The 15,387-nt window shown below is 30.6% G+C and overlaps 1 protein-coding gene across 4 annotated transcripts in view; it reads right to left on the bottom strand.

The window, feature by feature from the left end:
• The window catches only part of LOC107440916 (fibroblast growth factor receptor-like 1), a 311,107-nt gene that overhangs the window by 9,275 nt on the left and 286,445 nt on the right, over positions 1-15,387 (bottom strand). For all 4 annotated transcript variants that reach the window (XM_071188120.1, XM_071188121.1, XM_016054001.3 and 1 more), the window contains 2 exons: positions 10,201-10,308; positions 2,716-2,994 (listed from right to left, as the gene is read on the bottom strand). In XM_071188120.1, the coding sequence (XP_071044221.1) occupies positions 2,716-2,994; positions 10,201-10,308 (387 nt within the window). The remainder of the gene's footprint in view (positions 1-2,715; positions 2,995-10,200; positions 10,309-15,387) is intronic.

Genomic DNA, 15,387 nt, shown 5'->3' with positions numbered 1-15,387 from the left:
TGGGGGGGGGGGGTTTCCCCACAATGCACCAGTCTCATTTTTAAACACATAAAACATAAAAACATGAGACAAATAAAGACATTTTTTATAAAAATGTTCATACCAACGAAAAAAAAAAAATTAAGATAGACGAAAACAAAATGTTATGCAGTTATAGAAATAACAATAACAACCAAAGTAATCAATACAACTTATAAGCTTATTGTCGTTCTCTCAAACCTCTGAAATCTTTAAACTTTATTGCAAAGTATGAAAAATTGTATTAACTAAATTCTTCTAAATTTGTAAAATAGTTCTCTAACTATTTCTTAAGAAATTAAATTAAAAAAAAGAATCAAAAACTGAAAGCGTCTCCTCCATTACTGTAGGATAATGTATATTCCAGACGAAAATAATTGACTGCGATAAAATAAGAAATTATTGTTAACAATGCATAAAAGAAAGAAAAAACATTTTCGAACTAAATTTCAGATTATGTACTTAAACTATGTTAAATAATTTTTTTAATCATAAAAATATTCAAAAATTCATTATTAAATATTGTTTTATTTTGCGTGATTCCGCATTGAACATTCCTAAACATTCTAAATTGAAATTAAAATTTTTGTGATATTCTAAATAGGTTTTAAAAATAATTTTTACATTTTTAAAGCTTAGCATTGCTGACTTGGCATGTTTCAAACATACCCTGTCTTGTGAATAAATAAGCTACAGCTTTGATTAACATCCTACGATATTTAATCTTGCTTGATTACTTGAAAGGACAGTACAAATCATTTCAAATATTTCACGTCATCTCAATTTTCTACCTCAAAACTTTGTCTAAACTTTTGGCGAACGTCTTAATCGAGACAAGTGTCGCCAATTCAAAGGAATTGGCTCCCATAGAGATGAACGTTACGTTAATGAAGTTGAATAGCCCGCCTTGGCAGATATTTATTCTCATTCAGAGTTAGCAAGGCGCCTCCTCTATCTCGATTTTCCGACCACAGAAAACGTGGGCTTTCATTAATTAATGAAATCTTCCTTAGGACGAAGCCAAAATTTCAAGGCTTGGCAAACAGTAGTTGGTCCCAGTTGTGGCCCAGATTGGGGGAAAGAGTGGGAGTCTCCCCTATGTACAAGACAGCCTTGGGCAACTTTAGTAGATTCGATTCCTAGTTAATCCAATGAATATACTGTCGTGTGTTTTCGTTTCCTGATTATTTTATGACGCTGACTTCTAACTGAATCACAGAATGTTTCTAACTCTTCCGTTCTAGATTCTGTCTGCCTTCCTTAAATAATGTCATTTGATTTCAGTTCCACTTCAAATTTACGTCCATCGTAATGTCACCATAGAGGCATTACAAAATCATTTTAATTTAGCTATTCAACTGCAATTCGTGAGCATTTGACACTTCTTGCGGACTTTTATGGCAGAATAAATTTAAGCAAACAAATATTGTAATGTAAGTTGTAATTACTTTGAACGCGAAGGCGCAAACTAATTATTTTAAGTAGTCTAACAGTTAACTGGATTTTATGAAGTGTTGCCACCAGACTTTCATATATTTATGAGTTTTATTTTGAACTAGTTTTACTACCATACCTTTTCATCAGTAATGTCATTAATTTAGAATTAGCTTATGTTCTAAGATAGGGAAAAGACAAATGATAAAGTTATAAAAATACCTAACACGTCCGCATTTATAATAAAAACTTATATTTCTAAAAGATAATTGAAAAAATATTAAGTTCCATTAAACAGATGTTAATTCACAAACTTTTCAAAAAATTTCTTATTATTTTAAGCAATTTCAAATTAGTTGAAAATGGGTTGAGAACTTAAAAAGCTCTTTTAAAATATATTTCTTAATCTTATTTCTATTTAATGAAGAAGTTTCGAAGAAATTTGATATTTGTTTCAAGTAATTGAACAACATCCGGAAAATGTTCTACATGTTTTCTTAGATAGGGAAGAAGATCGAATGTACCTTATTATTGAAGGAATATTTTTTTACGAAAAGAATTAGGTTCTGAAACTCGAAACGAATGATTTTGTATTTAAACTTGAACTCAATTAGTTTCGTAACTTAATACTTTTCAGTTGTTTTATTTTTCAAATTGAACGTGTGCTTAAAATATTTTTTGAAGGAAAAGCTCTTTTCAACAAGACTATAGGAAATAAATTAAAATTTTTGTCTCACCAAAAATAAAGTTAAACGTGGAAAATATTAGGTAATGATAGAAATATATTAAGAAAGTGATGCATTCCACGTTTTTGGTTTTAGCAGCGATGCCAACTGCTCCGTACTCGCCATAATAATTAAAAAAACGGTAAATAACTACAAACTAAGGTTTGCAAATATTTGACTATTTTTGCTTGCTTTTTAAAAGGTATAGCATGACATAACTACATTAAAGTGGTGAATTATATAAGCTTGCGAATTAATTGGAAATAGTGGTGGATAAAAATCTACTAAATAGAATTTATTAAATCAAGAATCACAATTGATAAACTACCACTTTAAAATATATATTTGCAGTCCGGAGCAAGTTGGCATCTCTGTTTTAGGAGTGACAGAAATAAATGTATGTCTCCATTTTTTAAAATATATAACCGTCGTTGAACAGCCGACCCAATTTTTGGGGTTTGCAACTACTATTGTTCAACTCTTAGCCTTGTAATTTTGAACCCAATCACAATACAATAAAAAAATTTTTAACACTTACCTATAACTTTAACTTGGAAATCAGCTTTGGCTGCTCCTATAATATTTTGAGCAACGCAGGTGTAATTTCCAGTATCAGAGGCTTGGAGATTTTGCAAGTGTAAAATCCAATGACCTCTGTTAGAACTGGAGGGTAAGTTGGAATCTGGTAGTGGTTTACCGTTTTTTAACCATGATATTTGTGGTCTAGGATCACCTTTAGCGATACATCTTAAAGGAATAGAGCTTCCCACAAGTACGAAATTTTTAGCTTTAGATGTTTGAGTGAAGTGAGGTTTACCTGAAAATAAAAAAAGGATTTAAGCAAATTCATTCAGAGTTGTTTTACTGTGTATTCCAAAATTGATCAATTATTTCAAAAAAGAAAGAAGAAGTAAAATAGGAGATAAAAGTAGCCAGTTTGCTGCCTTCCACTTAGGAAACCAGAGGTTTCATTTTCTATAAATTTCATATTGGTAGGTACTTTATTTACTTCACATTAGAGCTGCACATAATAGGCTATTCGCCACGGTCTGAGAAACATCCCTGGGGATGATCCGAAGACATGCCATCACAATTTTGTTCTTCTGTAGAGGGGATGATTCCCCTGCTTTGGTAGCCCAATGACCTGCTCTCGAAGCCGAACACTTAACGGTGGAAACGTTTAACGAGGACCCATACCACGCACTCTCGATCCATACGCAGGCTGATCAAAGTGGTCACCCACCCGCTTAGTGACTGCAGCCAGTGATGCTTGACTTCGGTGTTCTACTGGGAGCGATGTCCTTACGCTCAGTCCATTGCATTAACCCTAAATTTCAGAAATAGTTACAAAGTTTACCAGACACTGAGGACTAAAAAATGGTAAACAATGTCTTCTAAAAACTGATAATTTCTAAATAAAAAAGTAAAAAAATAATCGGATGTATTATCATCGAGGTGATTTGCAATGGAATTGTGATTAAAACCAACAAAACTGATTTGATTGTCATAAAGAAGTGATTATGAGATGTGTCTTTCAGATTCATTTGACTTTCAAACTGATCTCGTCTTGATGATGGTTTACGGACTGACTTTCATAATGATTTGTGAGATTTTGATAGCACTTTAGTATTTTTTCACTTCGATGCTAATTTGGAATTTATAAAGGCTGTACTTAATATGAAATAGATTTTACAAATGTATAATTATATTGATGCTAAAAGAAATACTTTGAGTTTTATCCTATCTTATGCTCGTTATGAGTCTCTTTCTGAGGTGTTATGCTCATGGAATTCTTAAATAGAACAGTTCGATAACAGAATCTTCAATCCAGTAAAATGATTTTTCAAAATTTATATTATCATACTTTAATTATATATTTAATGTTTTGTTTAAAATAAATAAAATATACTGTAAAATAAAGAATTAAAATCGGATCGGAAATGGATTCTACTAATGTATAATTAATTATATCGATGCTAAAAGAAATGCTTCGAATTTTATTCTGTCTTATACTCGTTGTGAGTCTTTCTAAGGTGTTAAGCTCATAGTATTATTAAATACATCAGATCGATAACAGAATCTTTAAACCAGTAAAAATATTTTTTTAAAATTTATATTATCATACTTTAAATATGTATTTATTGTTTCGCTAGAAATAAATAAAAAATACTGTAAAATAAAGAATTAAAATTGGATCGGAAATGGATTCTACTAATGTATAATTAATTATATCGATGCTAAAAGAAATACTTCGAATTTTATTCTGTCTTATACTCGTTGTGAGTTTGTTTCCGAGGTGTTAAGCTTATGGTATTCTAAAATACAACGGATAGATGACAGAATCTTTAAAACAGTATAATGATTTTTTTAAAACTTATTCCATCATACTTTAAATATGTATTTAATGTTTTGCTTAAAATAAATAAAAAATACTGTAAAATAAGGAATAAAAGTCGTTTCTAACTTTGTTGAAAAATTAAATGACTTCAACAACATAGCTACAAAATTATTCCTTAAAAGTAGCATAAAAAACAAAAGGACGTATTTAATTTTGCAAAAAAATGTTTGTTTGTAAAATGTTGAAAAATAAAGATTAATAATAATTCTTAGCCTTATGAAAAAAATCAAATGACATCTATAAGATAATTACTTTTAAATGATGGTTCTTCAATCGAAGCATTAAAAACAATAGGTCATATCAAACAAAATAATATATGCCACGATGTCAGATATTCATATCATTATGTTCCTTTGAAATACACATTGAAAGGTAATAAAGGAAATTATTTTCATTGTCAACGAATTGATCTCAATCAGTTTTGAAATCGGCAACATATAAGACCAATTTACCAGCGTCGAAAGAATACAACACTTTCTTTTGTCGAAAAAATGAAACAAAAGGAAATGTTAATTTAAGAAAAATGATAACTCATGTATATTATTTTATTATAGTCTCATGTTTCACCGGAAATAATTGATAAGGATATTTATTTTTTTATGTACAGTTTTTGAGTTTAATAATGGAACTTATCATTGCCATTTTGCATTGTTTAACGTTATGTTTGAAGTAAAAATTTAGGATTTTGAAATTTGCTTAGTTTTTTTTAAACAAATATTTCGTATTTATTTGTATGTAAAGAAAGGTTTTCGCTAATGAACGTTTTTAATTTGCATTCTACAATCTTGGTAAAAAAATGAAGTAAAAAATTATGTATATTAGTCGGCGTAAATAAATATTTAAGTTAGAAAAAGAAGAAAACGTCTTCAAATTTTTGCCTACTATTACCGAGATTAAGAAGACGAAAGGAATAATTGAACATCATCGAGGCGTGATGGCTCAGGGGATAGAGCGCTCAACTCCCAATGAGGTGACCCGGGTTCGATCCCAACGATAACTGGATGATTCAAATTCCGCACCCGGCTCGCACCGACCACAGTGCTGACGCAGGATATCCTCAGTAGTAGACGGATCATGGTTTAGAGTGCCCTTGCCGTCGGGCTAACCACGGGAGGTTGTCATAGTTTTCCTCTCCATGTAACGCAAATGCGGGTTAGTTCCAACAAAAAGTCCTCCATGAAGGCAAATTTCTCCCAATACTTGATCCGGGAGTTACCTTGTCTTCTGGTTTAGGTTCAAAATTACAAGGCTGCGGAGTTGAGCATTAGTAGTCGTAAACCCGAAATGAGGTCATCTGTTCAACGATGGTTATAAAACAAAATTGAAGATCATCAAAAACCACACTCTAAAAAGAAAATCTCTTAAATTTTCAGAAAAAAAAATTGTCAGCCGGTGTGCTAGTGTAAACTGCTGATTTTTCAGAATCATACTGTTATTTAAAAACGGACACTTGTTCTTTAAACATATAAGTACTGTTATTTTAACAAAAAAAAGACTATAAGATAACTCTGTCAGCATTGTGATGAGCAGTCAGCGTTGTGTGGCAGAATTGTTATGAGCAGTCAACACTGAGATTTGAACCCGGGTCACCTCATTAGGAGACAAGTATTCTGTCGCCTGAGTCACTGCAGCTTTTGTTTTTAGTAAGGAAGAAACTGCCTTCATCTTAAGAGTCTTACTTATTAAAATCATATTTAAATGCAAAATCGTTCAAAACAATAGCGACCCATCCTTATAGAGATGTCTGGCGATTTAACTAACCGAAAAATTACATTTAAAGACAGCTAATAATCAGGAAGAGTATCAATTTAAAATAAAGTCAAATCGCACTTTATTTATACGGTGTTCAAAACCATAAAATGATTGCCGAAAAGTAAGAGCAAGTGTAGAAAGCAATCATAAAATGATTTGCAAAAAGATTAAGTTATCTTACGGTAGGCAAAACTGCAGAGGCAAAAACTGGAATTTCAACTGACAGTTTAAATACGTTTATGATTAGGGAGAAAAACAGAAAAAAATGCTTTCTAGAAAAGTCTGTATATATTAAAAAAAAAAAAAAAATGGGAATCTTTTGCAGCGAGCGAGTAACGGATTAAAAACTGAAAATAATCAGTATCTTTAAACAGTTTTTTTCTGTGAGAAATGTGTTTTTTTTCCCTACAGAACTTAGTTATTTTTACAGTGCAGTGTATTTGAGAAAAAAACTGAAAAGATGTTCCAAGTAATGCTAGCAAAACCTAATGACCTGTTTAAGTTTCCTGACGTACACTATAGTATAATTGTTCGTAGAATAAACAAGAATTTTAAAAAAATAACTAAGAAAAGAAAAAAGAAGAAGATAGCGCTAAGTTTTGCTTAAAATATGAAATTGTTTATTATCACCAAGCTTCAAAATATGTTACCGGGTTGGTAAATAGGTGGCGCAGATTATTGGAATGAACAATAAATCTATATTTTCAAAACAATTCTGTTTGTAGCAAAAGAGTTGAATTGGACAATTTACAACGCAGTCCGACGGAAAAATTTGCAGACACCCCTCCAATTATTTCAGTTAAAATGTTCCGGAATGCAGCAGAAAATATTAACTAGTTTTGAAACTAAGTGAGAATAAAATCTGGTTTCCTGAGCAGAAAGCAGCATATCGCACATTTTTACCTACTTGCGTTTTCCTTTTTTTCTTTTAAAGTTCATAGGTCAATTTCGGGTCACACGGTACAAAAAACATAAGTAAAAATAAGGAATTAAAAGAGGCTAACGGTCGTTTCGGTGGACCTGAAAATTTAAATATTCAGTTAGTAGCCACTGGCCGGTAGAGTAAGTGGCCAGTTTTTTCTTGAACTCAATGAGTCTGTGACTGATATCGATAGGTCCTTTTCATTTAATAGCCATTTTTTGTTGTTTGGATTAAATTACATTTTTAAAAAGTAATCAAATTAGAAACAATCTTTGGCTATAAAAAATTAATTCAACAATTAAAATTTTTCTATAGTCTTTCTGCATTGACCTACTTTTATTATTAAACAATTTTTTTGGAAAAAAAATCAGCAGAAAGGAGTGACCAGTAGCTTACTCAATTTAAGTCGCCACTTTTTTTCTCGATTCGTCATGTGGCGAGTGGTTATTTTCAGGTCTGCGTTTCGGTATCATAAGCAATCACTCTCTCATACTTTCAAACTTGAACTTTCTATACGTTATTTTACTTTCATTGTGAAACGAATTCTGTTTTCGAATATGGTTGATAGTACTTAAGGTTTTTCTGTATATATGTTGCGTAGTATCAAAAAAAAATAAGTGGAGTAATACACTACACCTAGCAAACTTACACATAGCAGCTTACACCTAGCAAAAAATTTGCTTGTTAAGTCAGAAGTAGTTCTGACTTAACTAGCAAATTTTTTAAAAGTCTTTTTATCGCTTTAAATCAAGAAATACAAATACGTAAAACAAACAGCGTATTGACATTTTTCAATGGTAATTTACAGGCTTGACTTTATTTAAGCAACTTTATTAAACTTCGTAATCAGTTAAAACATCGTTATCGAGTTGTGTATAAAAGCACAGCTGTTACAAGCAAAAGAGGTGGAAAATGACATTTTGAATCGCCATTAATAGCCCAGATTCCGCCTTAGCCATTAAAAACCCATTATCTTGCCGGTTCACATGATGTTTTATTACAAATTTTGTTTTGACCTTGACTTCCTAGTGAAGACCATCAGTCATTTCCGGTAACCTGCGGAAGGTTATAAGAGGGCAGATAAATGATTCTATTAAAAAGAAGGCATAAAATAAATCTATGCATTATTTTGATTGATTAAAGTAGGCTATGTGAAGAAATAAATGAAGATGTTGGAGGCTGTTTTCTTAAAATACTTGGTTTTTCGCGAGACTCAAATGTTAGGGTGGATGAAAAATGACTTCAGAAGGATTCTCAATTCCGATTCTTTTTTGGTTTTTGTTTCTGGAATTCCGATTCAACTGCGGTTTGGGAAGGAAAAAATTGTTCTTTTAAGGAAATGGTGAAAGAGAAGTAAAATGGAATGAAATTGGTCCGAACAGGTAAATGGGGCTTCGATGTTTGAATTTTACATTAGAGGGAAACTGGATAATAAATTGTGTGATCTAAGTTTTGTGTCACTTTTTCTTTTTTTTCTTTTGAATGTATAAAATATGAATCGTTTATTGTAAAATATAGTCAAATACTTTTCAAAGGTAGAAGCACATTTAAAAGTTTTATAAATGTGTAGAATGTCACGGATAAATACTGTGTCACTTTTTCTTTTATGATCAGAACTCATAAATTATGAGTAGTTTGTTGTAGAATATTGTAAATTACTTTTCAGTGTTAGAAGCACATTAAAAGGTTTATTTATCTCTGTATATATATTGTCACTTTTTCTTGTATTATCGGAAAGCATAAATTATGAATCATTCATTGTAAAATATTGGCAAATACCTTTCTATGATAGAAGCACATTTAGAAAATTTATGAATATGTATTGTGTCACTTTTTCCTTTATCATATGAACACATAAATTATGAATAGTTTATTGTAAAATACTTTTCAATGTAAGATTATATTAATTCTGTCACTCGTTTAATTGTGTCACTTTTTCTCTTATCATCTGAAAGTATAAATTGGTATAAATTATGAATTTTTTATTTTAAAGTATTTTCAAATTCTTCTTAATCTTAGAATCTTGGATGCACAAATAAAAAGTATACTTATATAGTTTGTGTCACTTGTGATATTGTGTTACGTTTTCTTTTATACTTTGAAAATATAAATTATGAACTGCTTATTGTAAAATGGTATAAAATATTTTTCAATGTTAGAAGCAGATTTGGAAAGATTATTTGTATATATTGTGTCATTGATATATTATATTATGTCACTCTTTATTTTACAATTCTTTTCGTTACAAACTAAAATCTGAAGATTTGTATTATAAACTTTGAATTTCTTTCAATGAGCGGCTTTTGCCAAAATTGGTATATTATAAAATCGTATGCACAGTGCTCAAAATAAAAAAGCTATCATTTGAATAACTTTTGTTCCAATAATCAAATTTTCAGGGACTGAGTGCTGATCATAATGATTTAAAAGACTGATCAGAAATATGTTAATATTTCTGGTCACCCTTCAAATAATAGTAGTAGGAAATTTATTTTTATTGCTCCTCAATTGTATTTGACTGTTATTAAATGAGGTTTAAGTTTTATTTATTAATAATTATTCCAATAAATTAATAATTTATTGGTAATTATTCCAAAAATTAATAATTTATTGGTTATTATTCCAATAAATTAATAATTTATTGGTAATTATTCCAATAAATTAATAATTTATTGGTAATTACTTCTGTAGCTCTTCGCATGTATAATTACAAATGTTTTTCCTTTTTATTTACTTAACAGTAGGTGAAAATCGTTCGATAAATTAAATAATTAATAATATAAATTTTGTTTATACTATTTTAAAAAAAATATTTTTTCGCAGCTCACAAGTGCTGTAACAAATTGTTTTATTTCGGAATCTGATTAATTGAATTATCTAGCAGAAAAAATATCAAAACATGACGATGAAAACTTTGTAAAAAAAGTTTATGAATTTTTTAGATAAAATACCTTGATTAAGATCAAATTCATCAACATATGGTGAATTATTTCTGTCACTATCAAATATAGAGGAATGGTCATCATCAGACGAATCAGATCGATATGAATCCGGAGAACCTAAAATAAGAAGAATTAAAGAAATTAATCTAAGAATATTGACAATATAAACGAAGAATTAAAAAAAAATTAAAAAATTGCAAACACAAAAAGTACGAAATTTTCATTATTTTTGTCTATGACTATTGACTATATTTTGACTATACAACTATATGACGTTGCAAGAACATTGGATTTGATTGGACCATTAAAAATGGCGTGTCTTCTGCTGACATGCTCTTAACAAATCAAACGCAAAATAAAGCTCGAAATTTTTACGTTTGTTTCGCTGTAGAAGAAAATCGTTTGCACGAAACAATATTTATTATTGATTCATCCACTCTTTTTTTAAATGCGCAGACGCATTTTTGTTACGATTTTTGGACATTATTTGTATTAATTTCTATTACATTATCTGTTCTTTTATTAATTAATTGATTATTATTGTTAGTAACTGTTCTTTGTCCTCTATCGTTTGCAATTTTTGATTTGAAAACACCGATATTGAATTGAATTTAGCAAAAAGAAGGCTGTGCAGCATTGTTTCAAGAGTTGGCGATGATGATAAATGTTCGTGCTAGGAGCCTGGCATCCATTTGGCGTGCTCTTAGATGCAAACAGGCTCTTTTCATAGGGATGATGGTTTTTTCTTAACTTGCGACGGAGTATAGTATTGATTTTAAAAGTCAATTTAAAAAATGCATGCTTAAAATGCACGAAATTTCCTTTGTTTTTTACGAAACCGAGCTCTGGATAATTTAGAATTTTTGTTATTTAGGGATATGAATTTCATCAAAAGCACTATGCTTAATGTTACTTATCGGTTAATGCAATTGTTCAGGAAATACAACATGTAGTATGCGTGAATGAAAATTTAGTCATAGTCTCCTTGAGTTAACTCGATTGAATTCTCGGAACACTTATTGAGTTGAACCCGGGACACTTTTCGCCAAGTGAGTTCAATGGCTCCTAAATCAACCTGTCATAAGGAGAAAATAGTTCTAAAACTAGATAAGAAAATGCTAGAAAATTTACAATGTGCATTGACATGGCATATTATTTTGAAGATCATAGGTTAGAATCCTCCTGCTGTCAGACTATCCGTGGGAAGTTTTCTTGGTGTACCTCTCCATGTAACGCAAATGTGGGTTATTTTCCTTAAAAAGTCTCCCAAAACTTGATCCTGGAGTTCTCTTGTCTTCTGGATTGGATTCAAAATTACAAGGCTACAGCGTTGAATATTCGTAGTTGTAAACTGAACATTAGGTTGGCTGTTCAACGACGGTTATAAAATAAAGTATTTGAAAATTCGTATTTTATTAAAAATCACGTGATTTCGTGACAAAATGTCTGTTAAAGATAAAGAAATACAGTTCAAGGATTTATGACAAAAATGAGAATTTTATTTCAGAGGCCAAATAGGTGAAAGGTCAAATGGCCCTTTGGCCTTAAGCTATCCAAACCTGAAAAGTGATATTCTATATATATATACACTTGTGATATTGTGTTACGTTTTCTTTTATACTTTGAAAATATAAATTATNGTAATCACTGTTTATGATCAATATTTATCTGGGTGTGGTTTCTAATCCATTAAGAAAAATAACAAGTTATTTTTCAACGTACTATTGTTGAATGAAGTTACGAGTAAATTTAAATACCCGAAATCGTGACTATTTTACTTCCTTTTATACTTTTCCCTCAACACTTTAAACGATATTTACAGATGTCTGGCAGATGTTTTCAAGCAGGTGTTGACTTGTAATTTCACTGTGTGAATAATATTTACATAAAGAATTATGCATCTTACTTTGAAAAGATTATAAGTTCTTTTATATTGAAAAAGGAGGAAAAAATTCAAAGGCTTTGGTTTGATTACTTGTTCGTTGTATTTTAGATGTAAAATTAAAGTCCTTTACCAATGCATATTAAAAGGTCAAATCTTTCTTCGTTATTATTGCATATGGTCATGATTAGGGTTTTGTACTAAATGTTTCTAAACATCCGCAAAATATACACAATTCCTTCGTTGTGTTAAGCATACAAAAAGTGTAATGAAATAATATTGTTGTTAAATTACAAAAATATTCGTTTATTGTAATTAGTAGCAATGTAAATAGTCATAATAGATTTTATTCATTAAGAAAGCTTAAGTTAGTATTTAAGTTAGTATTTGTTTTACTATGGATAGCTTTACATAACTTTCTAATTGTATTACTATGGATAGCTTTACACAACTTTCTAATTGATGTTCGTATTTGCCGTATTTTGACTTATCTTAAAAAAACTCGATGCATATCTCAATAAATCATTCGTTCAATTAATATCTCAGAAAAAAGTTTATTATGAAATAGTTTGTCAAAAAACGTAATTAAACGAAAATATTACTCTTTTGTTAATACGAAAATATTACTCTTTCGTTAATAAAACCCGAAAATCTATTGACTTTATCTACAAATAAGTTAACATTTATGAAATTTTTAACTAGTTTCAAATAATAGTACTGAAAGCATTTTTTATTTCTCATCAATTGTATTTGATTATTATTAAATGAGTTTTCTAAAATGTTATCAAACGTTTTATTTATTGGTAAATTGCTACATTTCCACCTTCACAACGTGCTTTACATTTTGCGCACTGTACGAAACTGTACGTAAGCAGAAATGAAAAGAGGCATTTAAGATTTTATTAAACTAAACTTATACAAAATGAAAATACCAACCCAATACATATGAATAAATTCTTATATATTTAATTCATTTCATGTTTTTTGCGCACATAGTATTTAAGACCGAAAGTGATATACAACAATAAAACATAAGTTCAACATTTTAGTACGCGTTGCCGTTATCATATTCCTTCTCTTTTTTTAATACGGGAAATGTATTTCCTCTGAATGTACAAAANGAGCTACCCGACTCTCCCCTACAACAATAAAACATAAGTTCAACATTTTAGTACGCGTTGCCGTTATCATATTCCTTCTCTTTTTTTAATACGGGAAATGTATTTCCTCTGAATGTACAAAATCGGGAAAAAATAGACACATAGCTGTGTTCCTAAACAAACCATGTACAAACTAAGTCTGTACAAACAGCAGATAAATACCAACTCTGAAATATTTAATTTCTTGATATTTATTTATAACCGTTAGTAAACAGTAGACCCAATTTCGCGTTTACGACTACTGATGTTCAACTCCATAGCCTTGTAATTTTGAACTAGATCCAGAGGACAAGGGAACTCCTGGATAAAGCTTTGGAAGAAATTTGCCTTCATGGAGGACTTTTTTGATTAAACTAACCAGCATTTGCGTTACATGGAGAAGAAGACCACGAGAACCTCCCACGGTTATCCTGGCAGCAAGGGGACCCCAACCCGTGATCCGTCTACCATTGAAGATATTTTACGTCAGTACTGTGGTCGGTGCTGGCCGGATGCAGAATTCGTATTGACCAGCCATTGCTGGGATTCGAACCCGGTTTACCTCATTGGAAGGAGAACGCTCTATCCCCTGAGCCATCACGGCTCAATTTCTTGTTATTTATGTACATAATATCTGAGTACGAAAGTGCAACTATGAACAATGCAACAATAAAGCAACATGCCGACCGGCCTGTGTAAGTGGCAGGGAACTGTCTTGCATTAGAAAGGCTCTGGGTTCGGATCCCGGGCAAGGCATGGATGTTCTTTCCTTCTCTGTACTATCTGTTCTCACTGCAGGAGCGACGTTGGCCTACCTAATATGGTGCCCCTGAAAGAGAGGCCTACAAAATCGCCTTGTAAATGCCTGAATTGACAGATGTTAACACAGGTGGGCATTGGAAAAAACAACAACAATAAAGCAGCATTGCAACAATGAAGCATAAATGCAACACTTAGAAACAAATATAACCATAAAACACGCCTTTCTTTTTGTAACAATTAGATACTCTAAACATACATAAAGTGTAAATCTTGTATGCTAACTTTAAAAAAAAAAAATCGTTCTTGACGAAATAAAATATATTCAGACAGAATCTTTCATTTTCACGATCCCATATATTAAGTGAAAAGAATTAGAGCACTTTCCTTTGGGCGTTTCTTTTTCGTTTGAAGGTGGTTTTTCAATTTAACTGCCAAGCACCCTTTTCATTATTCAGCCTTGATTGCACCCCTACTTTAACAACAAATACACTTCTACTTTAACAAATGTGATGAGATAAAAGAACTGATTTTCACCCACTTCAACGTGGGTGGATTTGAGCTCACTTTATCCAACAGCAGATACCTGCTGGGATTTTATTAGTTTTAACTTTTTTTTATTTTTTATACTTCTTTGCTTTTCTTGCTTTACGTAAACATGCTGAAGTTAGATTTACGTTGGTTAAAGACGCACCAGGGACTTTGCCTCGATTTTTATTTATTGAGAAAAAGCGAGGAATGTTTGAAGAGCAGTTTTATATGCACCTCGCTGATTTTGCTTTCAGATAGTTACTGATTTTTTGAAGAAAAAAAAAGAAAGATTGTGTAAACGAATATTTTAAGATAGATTTTAACTTTTTCTGCTTTGTTTTTTGGTTGTTTAGAGAGCAAGTTTGGTTAATAGTTTAAAAAATAAATATAATAAGTTGTCATTTACATATTACTTGTCATTTACGGTTGACAATATCACTTGTCATTTACGATGGCTTATGTGTTCAATATCCTCCGAACATAAGACAATGATGCGTGAAATAGTTATTTTTTACTCATCAAATTTGCTTTTTTATGGGAATATTTGATTACAAAATTGTAGTTTTTGCTTTAAAACATCATCAAAATTGTAGTTTTTGTTTTAAAACATCATCAAAATTGTATTCTTTGTTTTAAAACATCATTAAAATTGTAGTTTTTGTTTTAAAACATCATCAAAATTGTAGTTTTTGTTTTAAAACATCATCAAAATTGTCGTTTTTATTTTTGAATTCACCAGACGCTTTTGTTGATTGATCATTACAACGGTAATTTTCCACAGTATTTTCTTTTTAGTATAAAGTATTTTAGTTTTCAATTACAGGTAATACTTCATAACAACAGAGGTCTTATTAGTTTTATTCCCAGCTAAAAGTAATAATTAAT

Source organism: Parasteatoda tepidariorum, chromosome X2 (assembly GCF_043381705.1).
Source record: "Parasteatoda tepidariorum isolate YZ-2023 chromosome X2, CAS_Ptep_4.0, whole genome shotgun sequence".
NCBI classification, from domain to species: Eukaryota; Metazoa; Arthropoda; class Arachnida; order Araneae; family Theridiidae; genus Parasteatoda; species Parasteatoda tepidariorum.
Note: the sequence above shows the minus strand (reverse complement) of the source record. Positions and strands in the feature narration are given on the sequence as shown.